This window comes from Urocampus carinirostris, chromosome 1 (assembly GCF_059441175.1).
Source record: "Urocampus carinirostris isolate Australia breed hairy pipefish chromosome 1, RoL_Ucar_1.0, whole genome shotgun sequence".
NCBI lineage: Eukaryota > Metazoa > Chordata > Actinopteri > Syngnathiformes > Syngnathidae > Urocampus > Urocampus carinirostris.
In genome coordinates, this window is record NC_142349.1 from 60,790,388 (window position 1) to 60,806,174 (window position 15,787).

The 15,787-nt window shown below is 38.7% G+C and overlaps 1 protein-coding gene across 1 annotated transcript in view; it reads left to right on the plus strand.

Annotated features, from left to right (window-relative positions):
- The window catches only part of st18 (ST18 C2H2C-type zinc finger transcription factor), a 106,855-nt gene that overhangs the window by 28,391 nt on the left and 62,677 nt on the right, over positions 1-15,787 (plus strand). Inside the window, exons 2-3 of the mRNA XM_088347368.1 lie at positions 6,123-6,232; positions 13,309-13,354. Coding sequence (XP_088203494.1) covers positions 6,158-6,232; positions 13,309-13,354 — 121 coding nt within the window. The 5' untranslated portion in view covers positions 6,123-6,157. The remainder of the gene's footprint in view (positions 1-6,122; positions 6,233-13,308; positions 13,355-15,787) is intronic.

Genomic DNA, 15,787 nt, shown 5'->3' on the forward strand with positions numbered 1-15,787 from the left:
CTAAAACAGGACAAGGCATAACAGACCGGGGAATGTGTAATGAGCCAGCGCCCGCCAAACCCACAACCCAGCCTTAAGTAGCAATCAGCTGATCTGCTGCAGCTTGAGTTCGGGGGCGCGGCAGACTCGTCGCCACGGCGACCGTGACATTCACAGGTTATTACACAGACTATTTTTTCAGACTATTATTACACCATCCCCTGATCTGGAACCAACATGAGGGCAAGGAAAATCCCAAAAACCTCAACATGAGGAAAATGAAGAAACCTTGAGAAGGGACCGCATTACCAGACAGCAAAGGATGTTGCAATCACAAATAATACAGAGATATTGTTCACGAAAAGTATAGGTTATTCATATGCTATAGAGTAGAAGGGTGTTTTAAGCTAAGATTTAAACATTTCCACTGAGGTTGCAGATCGGATCTCAGGGGGAAGAGCATTTCACAGCACCGGTGCCCGGATGGAGAACGCTCTCGAACCAGCGGAACACTTCTTGGCTCTTGGGATCACCAGAAGACCGGCGCTCTCAGAACGAGGGCTTCGGACCGGAACATAGGGGGAAATCAGATCTGAAAGATATGAGGGAGCAAGTCCATGTATGATTTTCTATAATACTAAGAGAACCTTGAAATCATATCTTAGGCTATCAGGGAGCCAATGCAGGTTAGCCAAAATCGGCGTGATGTGATCGGATTTTTTTGTCCTAGTTAAAAGCCTCGCTGCAGCATTTTGTACCAGCTGGAGACTCTTGATTCTGGACTTCGGGAGACCGGAGAGTAGTGCATTACAGTAATCAAGACGGGAAGTAACAAACGCGTGAATTATAATCTCCGCATCCAATTGAGACAGTATAGGACGAATTTTAGCAACGTTGCGAAGATGGAAGAAAGCGGTTCTAGTAATTTTCTTCACATGTGTTTGAAAGAACAGATCGGGGTCAAATATGACACCTAAATTTTTAACGGAGTCACTCTGTGTGATGTGACATTTGTCAATGTTCACAGCAGTTTTTGAGAATAAGTCACAGCATTTAGATGGACCGATAACTAACATTTCGGTCTTTTCAGAGTTAAGACGCAAGACATTGAGTGACGTCCACTCTTTTATCTCAGTGAGGCAGGCCTCCAAATTCCCACAATTTAGTGTGGCAGATTCCTCCAACGGAAGATATAGTTAAACGTCATCTGCGTAGCAGTGGAAACTGATATTATACTTGCGAATAATATCACCGAATGGAAGCATGTAAATGCTGACAAGAAGGGGGCCAAGCACTGAACCCTGCGGAACACCACAGGTAACACTAAAGGGCTCACCATATTTAACACAGTGTGTCCTATCTGAGAGGTAGGATCAATCCCCTGTTTTAAGTGCAATATCCCGATTAAGTGCAATATTCCGGTTATGTACGGTTTTAATTTAGATCAGGGGGGGCGAACAAGTTTGACACAAAGAGCCAAAATTTTTAACTGTAAGAGTCACACCACGCACTTACCGGAATTAGACGTAACCTACGCAGATGATTGGCAGTCAGTTATGTGTCCGGAGCAGCATAACAACAACAAATCTGCCAAATTAATTTTAATTTAATTAATTTTATCTATTATTTGTTATTAACTCTGATGGGTTCCAGTGTGTTTTAAGAGGGGGGGGAAACTAAACATGAAACGAGGCAAAGAGCCACAGTATATAGAAAATAGGATGAGGCAAAGAGCCGCATTCTTATTGGCCAAGAGCCCCATGTGGCTCTAGAGCCACGTGTTCGCCACCCCTGATTTAGATGATCTTCACTTGAACCTAAAACAGTTGTGCAGAAGAAGTATTTCATTGCAAAAGAAGTATTTTACTTTATTTTATTTTTGTACTGTTAAATGTTTTGACATTGTACTGTTTACTTGTCAAGAACAGGAACAGGAGGAGAACCCAAATGCGAGATGTTTCTCACACAAACTTTTATTTCACGGAAAATGGGGCAGTCATGCACGTTAACCCAAACGCCAGTGATTGGGCGATCGTTGGGCGGAAGACGTAAAGCAGCAGTCTGGCGTGGAATGACAAGGAGCCAGAGGCCGACGAGATCGATACCAATTGCACGAGCAGATATCAAACAGATGGGGTCGAAACCGGACAGGACGGGACAGACAGGATTGATATCAAAACAGGATATCGAAATTACACAGAACAAACTAGACGGGAACGAAACTGGAGATCGATATTGAACAGGACAAAATAGAGGGGAACAATACCGTACAGGAAACACAAGCAGGAAACCGGACAGAGTCTAAACCCACGTCTTGCGGGTGCAGAGGTTCGTTGACGGACTGACAAAGGGTGAGTGAGAGCACTGAATTTAAATAGAAGGGAAGCCAATCAGTCAATTGGCCGCCATAGCATCTCATTACTTTATTGACACTTGATTTCCATAATTGTGTTCAGATGAAGGATTATTCAGTTGTTATGTTGACTTCCTACAGTTTTAAGTGCAATATAGTTTTTATTTCAGATATGAACACTTTATATTAAAGTTAAACACTTTATATTTTTCTATTAATTCGTCTTAATAGTTTATATTTTGGCCAACTGGAGCACAACTGTAATATCGTTGTAGCGATACAATGATAACAAAGTTGATTCGGATTCTGTAAGCAAGCTCTTGGAAGTGAATGAAAACCGCCTGCTATCCACCAATCAAGAGCCAGTTCCCTTTGAGACTCTTTTTATCCTCTTGTGATTGGCCGATTTACATCTTTTCTCCTTGGATTCAGTGTTTTTGACTTCTTAAGTACCCTATTTATTAAAAAGGAACCCAAAAGTTGAGGTTTTATGGTAGTATATTATTGACTTTGTGTCAATGACCACAGCTGAAAAACATGGATGCAATGGGAATGAATCCCGGGTGGTGGCACTAAGAGCACTGAACCGTATGCTCTAGGTCATATTAATATGAGTTCCTAAACTGGACCTATTTTTAGTGGGTTGCTGCCCTTTGCCTTGGCAAAATAATGTGAAGGCGGAACAAAAATGAATGATGGCAATAATGCCTTCCTGGAGCTTTCCTTCCTGTTCAGTCAATTGGCCCGGTCCCCGAATGTGTTTGAGAGGAACACATTTAATTTTACTGTAATTATGTTTTTTTTATTTCCTTTGTGCTAGTTAGTGATAATGAAAATGAAAAGTGGAAAACAGTGACAACAACGATCGAGAAAAAGAAAGATATAATTGCGAAATAAAAAGCTATTGTTTAAGTGTACAAAAGTATAGCAAACGGTTTGACAATGTTTTATTTATATATTTTTCACCGGTTTATTAATCCTGATTATCTACATACTGTGATTTAATAATCATATTTTTTTCAGGTACATGTTTTATCAATATTCTGGATTTGGATTTATTTTATTTAGTAGTATTTTAAAGCAGTTTTGAGGGGTTCGAGTTATATGAGATGTAGGCTTATATACGAGTATATACGATATTTGAAGTCGTATTTGTCTTGATTACCGGTATGCTTCACCTGTACCCGCTCCTTTGGTGCCAACTGCCTCGGACTATGATTGGCTCTCTGGCCCTATTTCACCGCACTCCTATCTGTCCCTTGTTGTCAGTCCGTCTGCGATCCTCAGTTAACACTAGGCAAGCCTTTTTCGACCCTGACTCCCACCTGTTTTTTGCTCCTGTCTGTTCCCCGGCTTCGACGCGTTTTTTATCCTGACCACGTCTACTCTCCGGTCCCGGCTTTTGACCTTTTTTTTGTCCCCGACCACGTCTACTCTCCTTTCCTGGCTTACGACTCCCTTCCGACCCGACAACGTTTTGCTCTCCTGTCCCGGCTACTGATCCGTTTTTCCGTTCCTGACACCGCCATCCCTCACCCTGGAAGTCCCACTTCTGCGTTCAGAGCGACCTGCTTCCCGCACCCAGCGATCACCAGATTGTGGGGGGCAACCCTTTCCCTTTCTTCCAATAAAACTGAGGGAAACGTAACGCAAGTGGGTCCGGTACATGCTCTGGTCCTGACAGTATTGGTTTTGTTGGTCATTTTGAATCAGACTTTGAAGAACCTTAAGTAAATATATTGTGAATTAAATGTTGGTATTGTGTTCATAGTTAATTTTATCTATAACATATTTGAATCACGGCCACCATTATTTAACAGTTGTCACTTACAATGCTTAATTTACAATTTTACACCCTATTTACACCAAAATTGGGCTCTTTTCTTTTTACGTTTTTTTAATCTTTTATTTTTTTTCTTCATTTCATTTTTTCCAGCTTTGAACTTATTTTTTCATGCTTTTTTCCCCGTTTTTCTTTTTTGTTCAATTTTCTCTCTTTCTTTTTTTTTTCTTTTGGTTTATTTTTTTAGCGCTTTACCACTTTTTCTTTTTGTTCCTTTTTTTATGTTTTTCTTCATTTTATTTATTGTTAATTTTGGTCTTTTTTCGATTATTTTTTCTTCTATTTTAATATAACTTTGTGTATAATGTTAAATAACACTTGGTAATATCTATTCTAAAGCAACCAAAACAATCTGAAGAGCCGTTTGAGGGCCAAAAGAGCCTGCTTTTTTTATAGAGAGCCGAGCCGAAAGAGACAGTTCTCTGAAGAGAAACTGAATTCCCATCAGTATTGTCTGTATAAAAGCGAGGGGAGGGGGAAAGGGGTTGCAAGGGCGCATAAATATGATTCAGCAGATGATGAACCAACTCAAATAGTCATGAGTCTTTTTTCATATGCTAATGAATCGGCGGTGAATAGCCCCTCCCGCCACTCTCCATCCCTGCATCCCACCCTCTCTTATTTTCCCAACCCCCTTTTCTCTGTGAACTATAATTAAGACGTTTTTGCTGTCTTTCTCCCTTTCTATTTCTACCTAAAGCGAACATAAATAAATAATTCTATTACAAGATCTGTGAAGTGAGCAGAGCTGAATATAGTCATTGTGCTCGCACATGTTTTCCCTCTTGGATGTTTTGTATTAATTAGGAGAGAGCGATTTGATCCCTGTTGAGCAATCAATTTACATTGCCCTCCTCACTGGTTTAAAAAAAGAGGAAGAAATCAGAAAAAAAAAAATCTGTATGTATATATATATATATATATATATATATATATATATATGTAGAGAGAGAGAGAGAGAGAGAGAGAGAGAGAGAGAGAGAGAGAGAGAGACAGAGAGAGAGAGAGAGAGAGAGACAAAAGAGACAAAAAGAGAAATAGTCAGAGAGGGGTAAAGAAATAGAAAGAAAGAAATCCAAAGAGAAATTGAACGTGAGAAAGAGAGAAGGAAAGAAAAGAGGATAGAAAGATAGAAGGGGAGAGGAACAGAGGGAGAGAAAGAAAGAGAAGATAATACATAAATATAAGATATAATATAAGATCTTACCTCTGCAAAATAGTAGTTTGATCTAACTAGTCTAATCTTGGAGCCCATGCACTGCTGAAACTGTTATTATTTTTATTTTTTATTGTTATTTTTTCAAACCAGTATGACAAGTAAGGCAAAAGTTATGTCTGTTTTATTGGCCCCTGCTTGAGCTTGTACGTACAGCATAATGAGTTGGTTCAGGTGTAAAAAACACATTCACTCAACTGTTAAAATAAGCCTGTTCAATGTCAAACGTAAATACAATGTTTTGCCCATTTTTTTGTGAATAAATATGTTATGCTTCGAAAAGATCCCTTGTTTCGTGATTATGATATGTAGGGTAGGCTACTAAAGAAAGCTGAACGATAAAGCATAATACGGAAAAACAAAGCTGAAAATTTTGGTTGAAATTCTTTTACTGATCAGGCCTGAGAACAGAAAGTCTGGATCAAGCCCCATAGCCAAAGTGAGTTTGATATCCCTGATAAATACAGTACAGCATATATATATATACACACACACATTTTGTGTGACCCCCTTCAAAAGGCTTCTTAATTTCCTCATGCTGAAGTGTTTTGGTTTTTCTTTGCCCACATGCCAGTTTCAGATCAGGGGATCGTGTAATTGTGGCCTGTGCTGTCCTTTCAGTCATTTTGTGATTAAGGGCTATACAAATAAATGTGACTTCACTGTATATACACATTTATATTCATATAGTGTTTATATTTTTCTCATTATTTATGTGATTTCTGATGCAGGTAATGAAGCAGATGATCCATTCCCGAAAGACGAAATGAGCGTAGATCAGGCCAAGCAGTGTGAAGCTGGCTTATTTCTCAACACATTGCCCTGCAAACAACAATCAAAGGTAAATCATGCTAAAATAGAAATAAGTAATGAATGAGCCCTCGTTTGTAGAGTTGTTGAACATTGCTTATCTTATTATAATGCTATTTAAAAAAATATATATATATATCTATTTTAATAACCAAATAACACTGTGGGTTCTTCACAGAAGAGAGTTCATTGAACATTAACTTACAGAGGTAACATTTACCATTTTTTACCATTTTGTAAGAGTTGACATGAAAATATTTAGGCTGTCCGTTTTTTCGACGGTTTGAGAGTTGGGCCAAAAAGCACAGCCAGCAGTAAGTCCTTGAGAATCTAGCTGCGGTCAATCATGGACAATCCATCGCATCCACTACACAGCATTATCTCCAGACGGAAGAGCAGTTTCAGCAACAGACTGCTGTCACTGTCTTGTACTACGGACAGACTGAAGAGATCTTTTCTTCCTCATGCCATGAGGCTCTTTAACTCTACCCGGCAGAGTAAAGGCCCACATTAAACCACACCCCCTACATTGCATATTACCGAATTTTATTGCAATATGTATTCTGTGTTATATAGATACTCTATATAACACACTGCAGTGGGCATTTGCACGTCACATTGGGTATTTGTATATTGTATTCTTTCTGCTTTATTATTGTATTGTTCTCAGCTCAGGGATGCTGCTGGAAATGTGAATTTCCTTGCGGGGATGAATAAAGTATCCATCTATCTATCTATCTATCTATCTATCTATCTATCTATCTATCTATCTATCTATCTATCTATCTATCTATCTATCTATCTATCTATCTATCTATCTATCTATCTATCTATCTATCTATCTATCTATCTATCTATCTATCTATCTATCTATCTATCTATCTATCTATCTATCTATCTATCTATCTATCTATCTATCTATCTATCTATCTATCTAAGAGAAAGAGGCAGGGAGACAAAAAGGAAAAACGACAGGTTGATAATAGGCAGAGCAGGAATATGTTCTTTCAATTGACTTCACAAGAGTTTAGTATAGTACGTGTTGTGATGAAAAGAGAACTGATTTTTTGTGAACCACGGTCTCTCGTGGCTAAAACTATTTACGCGTTTAAAATGCCTCAGCGCACTGTGATTTTAGCGTCGCAAATGTCGTAGCATCATTACAGTCAGTTGTGACAAGATACTGATTTGATTACATTGTTTCATGCACATCATGGCCCACGCTATTAGCTCTGATATGACGGGGCATTATGCAATCTTCCAGACATTTATCTTCGAATGTGTGTGCGTACATTTACAGTCCACACATTTTACACGTTTTAGTATACATTTTTATTAAAACACAAGCATAATGGCTCTGCGTTGTCGGGCATCTTACTTAAGTGAGGAGCAGTATGACCACATGCAGCTCCAAAGCTGCTTGTACACAAAAGTAGATCGATTTTATTGGTATTTATTGAGGGTGCTGTTAGGAATTTAACTATTAAAATGTACCGTTGACCAAACAATGCATGCTCGTTTCTTTTTGGGAAAAGATGGACAAGAATAGCCTACATTTTCACACGGGGGCAGATTTATTTTCTTAAACAATAAACTAAGTGAAGTCCATCGAATTAGCCGAATTAGTGTCGCTCGAGTTTCGTCGAGCCTCTTTTCTCGATTGTCCCTTGATCTTCTCCGATCTTCTGCCTTTTTCGATCTTCTTAAGTTCTCCCGGCCCACGCCTTTTTCCGCAAGCCGGCGCGTCGGCTCCTCTCATGGGCGCCTCAGGAAAAAACCCCCACGTGGTCTCCACGGCTCCTCGATGTCTGAAGAAACTCAAAACAACACCAAGCGTTTGTCAAAACAATGCCTGCCGTCCTTCGTCAGCGCCCTGTTATCAAAATTCCCCAGCCAAAACACTGACCTGAAGCCCACTCAGTGAAAATCTTCATTGCACTCGATAAATGTAACGTGTATTATAAAATCCTTTATAGTAAAATGTATAAAATCCTTCAGTGCCTTCACACGAAACCTAAAGACATTCCCAGAGGCCTCAAGTCTTTTCGGAGCTTATAATCCACATAAGAACACACACACATGCAAGCAAATCGCAATTTATTGAGTAGTCTAGATCTAGATAGATCTAGAAATTTTAAAAAATCAGCCAGAGTGAAGCTTGGCCTGACATTAACCCGGGCCAAATTTCGGGTCAGGCTTAAGATTTTACCTTTGCATGAGAGGTAAAATCAGCTTTAAATAAAACAGCTCCACCCGACCCACGTTCATCACAGCCCGAACCAACCCGAGCCCGACCAATGAACTTGATTTGAGGGACTGAGCCCGAAGCAAACCCATATTTTTACGTTTTTTTGTGAGTAATCGGGAGGAAGAAGGGTGATTTTGCAGGACATGGCGCGCGCCCACCTCGGTGTAGCGTGCATGCTGCGCTGCGTGGATCCTCCTCAAATAGAATAGAATAGAATAGAATATACCTTTATTGTTACAAAATGGGTTAACATATTGTGACAACGTAATTGGGCATGACACTCCAGTTTCACACATTCACAGTGAGGTAAAAAAGCCAAAAAGATAAAGGAACAGAGAAGATAAGGTTATAAAACAAGTAGGATAAGGTTATAGTTATAATTTACATGATATTTACACAAGAAATGTCGGCATGTAGGATGTTACATACAGTTTGGTATCGTAATACAGTACAATACAATAAAAAGAAACATAGAACAAATGACGGGTGGATAATAAAAACAAGTCAGTGAGAGGGAAACCGAATGATTGACATTTCAGGTCCGACCAGACTCGAAAATCTCACCTCTAATCTGCATGAACATGACATCAATTTAACCAAATTCTCGGTCCCGGTTGCTATGGCAACACCGCCAACATCACCTTTGCCCCCGATGCATATTCCCACGTGATCTATTTTGACTTTGTCTACACAAAGTGCATGCTTTTGTTGGCGTGTCGGGGAAAAGGTGTCCCAAATCTAAAGAGGTACACTCATTTTTTGGGGGGGGCGGGTTGGCGGAGCCGGCTAATGTATAGTGCCGGGGAGTTGTTTGTCTCAATAGGCGGCGGTAATCAAAAGTAATGAAGCTATTACGAGCGGGACCTCCGAGGGCTCGGCGTGGCATTAAGAGTGCGCCACATAAAAAGCTTTATTAAAGGAAATTAAGCTCCATCACTGCCACACCTGCTCCCCTATTAGAAATGTATGACAGGTCAGTGCCTTCAATCACAACAGCAAACCAGAGAGAGGAGTCATGTTTGCCATTACCAAGAGAGGAAAAAAAAAAGGGGGTGGGGGGGCAGTAACAGTGCATCCTGTGACTCACACATTTCGCTAGCTGGTCAACGCTATACCCAGCCATCAGAAAAGTATAATTATATTTAATAGCTTTGATTCGGGGGACACCAAAAACACCCGGACTTGAGTGGATGGGGTTATTTTTTTACACTGTTTTGGACAAAACACACACTACTAGCACTTTAGTGTCATTATTTTGGGTCATTCAATTTTGACTCACCTTTTCCTGATTTTACTTTTTTTTATTCTTGATGTCATGGACCTTGTCTGGCACTCTAGTTTTGTTTTTTTTTGGACCTAAATCAAAGTGATGGTCAGGTTAGACATTAAGGAAACAGGTTTTAATTTGGATTTTATTGCAAATTTTCAGGAAAAGAAAACACTTAAAGGGGTTTGGTCACTTTGTATGTAGTTCAGAGTTAAGATCTTATTCCCAAGCCTGAGCCTGAATTAAATTTCAGGCCAGGTCGGGTCTAAACTGGAATTCATTGCATTCAGGTCGGGCCTGGCTCTTCTCTCTCTGCATTTTTATTAAATGTTGTCCTCCTGTCATTGTTCTTCTTTGTCTTTCTGCCTCTCTCTTTCTTAAAGTGGCACAAAATATGGACGTACTGCTGATGTGGTTAGTGGTCACACTCTCAACCTGTCAAAATGACGTACGGTCTTAATATTTTCACGTCAACTTCTAAAATAATCTAGCAATGATGGGAAATTTTTGGGAAAGTCTTGTTTAACTTGGATTTAGTTACAAAAGGCAGTCCACCCAAAGACAAAACTCTTTTTTTCTTTCTTTTTGTTTTGCCTTTTCTTCATTTCTTGTTTCCTTATTTTCTTTTTCCCTTCTTTTTTTGCTTATTTCTTTCCTTTTTTCCATTTTTTTATTTTCATTTTCTCCTTCTCAAGTTTTTTCTTTCCTTTTTTAAAATTTCTTCTATTCTTTTCAACTCAATTTTCTTCTTTTCCTTTTCTTCTTTCTTTTTATATTTCCCTTTTTTCTCTTGTCCTTTTTTCCTTCTTTTCTTTTTCTTCGATTATAAATCACCCATGATAGGACTAACTACGGTTATGATAAGTTTTTCAACTGCGAAAAAGTCAGAAGTTTTTTTTTTCCATCTGTAAAACAATATAAAGATAACCCCCTTCTGGCCCACTTTCTTGTATCATTTGCCACCTAGGTTGAGGTTTTTGAGTTTTTCCTTGCCCTCGTGTAGGTTTTAGATCGGGGGATGGTGTCATAATAGTCTGTGGTCTGTGCAGCCCTTTGCGACTCTTTGTGATTAAGGGCTATACAAATAAACATGACTTGACCAAAAATGAGGCCATTTTTCACGATGTGCTTTCATGAGGACTCTTTCCATTACAGTGAGTTTGGAACGACAACATTTTCCAACTGACTTTCCCGTTTTCGGCCCAATTTGGCTGAGATATTAATAACTTTGGGCTGAACTGTCCGTCACAAATTGAACTGGACCGAGTTCATATTTTGTTTGTGACGGCACAAAAAAGTAGACATCTCCTGCTTCTATTTTTGAGAAACAATGTTATTGGCTCGTTAAACTGAAATTTAACAACTTCCACAGCAATGGGCATCATTTGTTTACCCCCCGAATGGTATTTGGAAGTTTTGGCAGTACTACGATGGTAAAGAAATAACTGGACCTACACAACCTTTCTGCAAACAAACACATTATTGCTCGGCCTCTGGCTAGCGACATTCTTTTGTCTAATTTGGGCGTTTTTCAACAGCACCTCGTGCATGCGAGTTTTTTTTAGGGCTGTAACATTCTGTCTGCTCAAATGATTATAAAAAAGACTATAAATGCACATGTCAAATTTTTGCAGGGTCTCAATATGACACTAATATTCGTAATTCTTCGTGGAGGGTAAAAAATAACTTAAAAATTGATAAAAGTATTATTGTAATGTACATGTGTTTTTTGTGATTTATCTTGTCATAAATGCGGTGGATACTCTTTCCTAGTTTGGGTATAAGTTACCAATGCAATGTTAGCTTCAGCTAATCAAAAAACTTCAACCGGGAATGTGATAAAATAAACGCAGTTTTAAACATTTTTGCATTTTGGGTTTGAACATCCTGGTCTGTGTCCAGACTTAAACCCGTTAGATTGGTTGAGTTCTATTCAAAGGATTTTTCCAGAATTTTTTGTATTCAACACTGTGCAAAAAATGGGAACAACTGCCACTTTAAGCTGGAAAACAATTAAATATGAATGTATTGATAGACAAATAAAAATATTTATTATTATTTGTTGTATAAAAGTTCTTAGGGTGCTAGAGATACAGTGCAGTGTGTAGACACACAAACCAGGAAGTAGAATTATTTATTCCTATGAAGAAAAAACATATTTTTATCCAGATAAAAAGCAGACATTTTAACACAGCGCATTTTTTCTACAAATGATAAAAATATCTGACAAATAATTTTGACTTCTTACTGAAAAGAAGGAAACATATCCATCTTTTTTTGCAGTTTAATTATGATTCACTTATACATTTATTTCATTAAACATTTATCTGAGAGAACGTTTCCGACAGATCATTCTGCCCACTTTACTGGACTATAAGTCGCTCCAGAGTATGAGTCGCACCGGCCAAAAAATGCATAATTAAGAAGGAAAAACCATAGATAAGTCGCACAGGAGTATAACTCATATTTTGGGGGAGAAATTGATTAGATCCTCTGTGTCACTGTCACGGCAAATGATCCGCTTTCCGCTTCTACGTTGCTTTCGTCCGACTCATCGTCACTTCTGGCTTTTCGGCGGCATATTTTGCTATTTTCAGCTTGTAATCTGCAGAATATTAATTTCCTTTCAGAGCCATTTTTGTTCAGTTGTTTTTATAAATCACCGGTATCGAGACGAAAGGAATAGTGGAATGATATACAGACCCTATTTTCTGGACGATCGTTCGTAAGTTGAATTTCTTTGTAAGTTGCTCCAGTGCTATATTTTGTATGATTAAGGTTTATATAAGTATGTTTAAGGCTTGTATAAGTAACCTGTATTGTTTTGTACTAAAAAAATAAACATTTCATAAAATAATATGCTCTATAAAGATAAAAAAGGTTGAATTTAACTTACTTTTGGAAGATGGGCTTCAAGAGGTAATCTCTACGTGGTAAAAAGTGGCAGAAAAAAAGCGTTCCGACCATTTTCTCAACCACATCAAGCTTTCTTATTCCACTTTCATTTCAAAAGACTCGCTTCCTCTTTAAACTTTACACCAACTATATCAGATGGATCCATGAGATATTAAATAATGAAAACGTCAAAGTTCTTAGCGTGCTAGGGATACAGTGCAGTGTGTATACACACAAACGAGGAAGTTTGTGTGTTGGATTTCTTCTTCGGGTGGATGCTGGGTGACCTCTCACAGTGCCACGCGGAGGAAAGATCCACTACAGCACTATCCTCTACTCGGATAAAGATGCACACAATACAAAATCTAACTTACATTAATGTCCTGATATTTTTCGACATCCCGAAAAAAATGTGACGTTGTTTGTAACTCAAATGTTCGTAAGTAGGGGAATGTCTGTACCCGGTAATAATGTGCTAATAATTTTACATATAAGTCTCACCGGAGCATGAGCCACACCCCAGGCCAGACTATGAAAAAATACCTGCTACTTATGGTCCGGAAAATACGGTATAAGGCAAAAGGGAAACTTGTGCGCCAGGTCGTTGCCGACCACTGATCTAAAGGACTAGTGAGTAGCCAGGGTATGAATCAGTTTTTTACTTGACTGTATATCTGTGTGTGTTTTTTATTTCTAGATGGATTCGGAAGCTGAAGAGCAGACTGTAAAAACGTACGACTCAGGTGAGCAGCACCCACATACCCACACACAAACAAGAGTCCTTCTTTCAGGTTACACTCCAACTTAATTCAAGCTACATTTTGTTGATTATCTTGAGGGCCTTAAGTAGAGCGCAGCTAAATCTTTATTACTTGCACGGGAAGAACTTCATTCAATTGGAGCCGAGGCTCAAATGAATGGAGGAGCTTGTAAGTGCCCGTGTCTGTTTATTTGTGTGTTAGGAGCGCGTGATTGAAAGCCACGAAACTGGAAATGTCATCAGGCAAGTTTTCAGAGGCTTTGTCGCTTTTACTATTGAGATGCGTGAAAAACAAATTATTTCTCCCCATTATTATTATGAGTGTAGTTTAAGCTTCCCACGCAAAATTGATTTGGCAATTTTGACTCAGCGTTGTCAAAGGACGGGATTCACCTGCCAGTGCATGAAAAGCTTTTCATGTCAACAAAGTGTCCGCATCTTTGTTCTTGTGCTGGCGTTGCCCCCCCGGACACAAATGGATTGAAGCTCTGTACTCCACCTTCTTCTTTTTTTTTTAACTGTATGTTTTATGTTTCACTCACTGTTGTTCTTTTAAAATTGTCCATTTCACGTAAATGCCCCAAAAGACACGCATTTAAAGGTACATTGGTACCGCTTTATACGAGTAAACAATTTTTTGAACCAAAAATCTAACTGCTATAAAAAAGAAAATCCAGTTCATGAGCAATCCCAGAGGCTACCACTAGAGATCGCTCGAGGCCGTTTGTGAAAACTGGCACTGTAAAAAATGGTGTGTCCGTTCATTTAAAGTTACAGTAACTTTAATTTTTAGTCTGCTTTACATAAACTCTCTATTTCATACCTGTCAATTTCTCCCCTTATTTATGATGGAAAATCCTCCTTATTAAGCAATAATAAACCCTTACAAACACAAAGCAGCACCTACTCACAGCAAGACGGACTATGTAGAATACTGCGACAATATTAGCAATCTACATTAACGGTGTTATCTGCTACCAGTGAGAGAGACGATCCGGATTAGAGCTGAATTGAGCAATAAAAATGACATTTCCCTCTTAAAAAATGTCATCCGGGTACACAATGTGAAATGATCAAAAATGTATAAAATACGGTGAAAACATAAAAGTTGACAGGACTGTGACTCCCCGCAACTCGAGCACACTTTTGTTATGGTGCACACAATAAACTTGAATTTTATTTTGTTAATATCATCACATTTATCTTAATACTTTAAAAAAAAAAATATTTACTATTTAGATGTAATTTTAGTGACCAGGAAAAGGTGTTTTGTTGCTGTTTAGGGTTCACTTGTGTGCTTTTAGAAGGGCGGGAGCGGAGCATTTAGTTTTTAATAATTTTATATCGGGAAAATTCGCTCATTACACGAGCAATTTGAGCCACAAGCATCGTACTGTAACAAAATTAGCTCGTAAACAGAGGTTACCACTGAAGTATCAAATTTAAAATGTAAAACAGCGTCCAACTTTGGACACCCTGCAAATGTATGCCCCCTATTGGTTAGTGTGAGTAACTCAATTTTCAAAATCTACCCAAATGTTCCCAAAATTCTAGGAAATAAGTATACTGTTTTGGGATTGACATGAAAGACATTTAGTGATGATCACGCAAAATAGCATTGGCAAAAAAAGCTGACCTTGAACTAACTTGAGTTAAATTGGCTTTGAAGTTAACATAACAGTACTAGTTTTTATTTGTATTCAAATACCTTTTTCAATTTCAACTTTTCATATGTTCAATACCCATGTCACAAATTTGAATTGTATTCCCATTACTTGTTTTGCTACATAAAAAAGGTATTGCTAGATATAATACAACTTCTTGAAAACGTTTTTCTGTTTAAAGCCCCAGTGTGTAATTTAGATGGCACTGTATTGTCTAATGTGAACAAAAAACACTCCCACAAAGCACAGCGTAGTATCAAGATGCCAGAGAAACATGGTAGCGACCTTATGTAGGGATTCCACTATCTCATCTCATTTCATCTCATTAGCTGTACTGCTTATCCTTATTAGGGTCGCGGGGGGGCTGGAGCCCATCCCAGCCATCTCCGGGCAGTGGGCAGGGGACACCCTGAACTGGGTGCCAGCCAATCGCAGGGCACACGTGGACAGACAACTCACTCGCTCAGTCACACCTAGGGACAATTTGGACCGGCCAATTCACCTGAAATGCACTATGTAAAATAAATATAAATGTATCCCTCTTTTTTCTGGGGCTAAGTGTATCTGATACGAAATTATACATTATAGCTTCATTGCTCATTTTTTTAAGTGTTTGTGTGGGTGAGTGCGAGTATTAGTGATCTTCAGTATATCTCCTCATAATACTCCGGCTGTTCCCGCTCATCTTTGACTCCTAACTGATTCAACCAGACAGGAAACTCATAGAGGTGAATAGTAGATGTAGCAGTGTA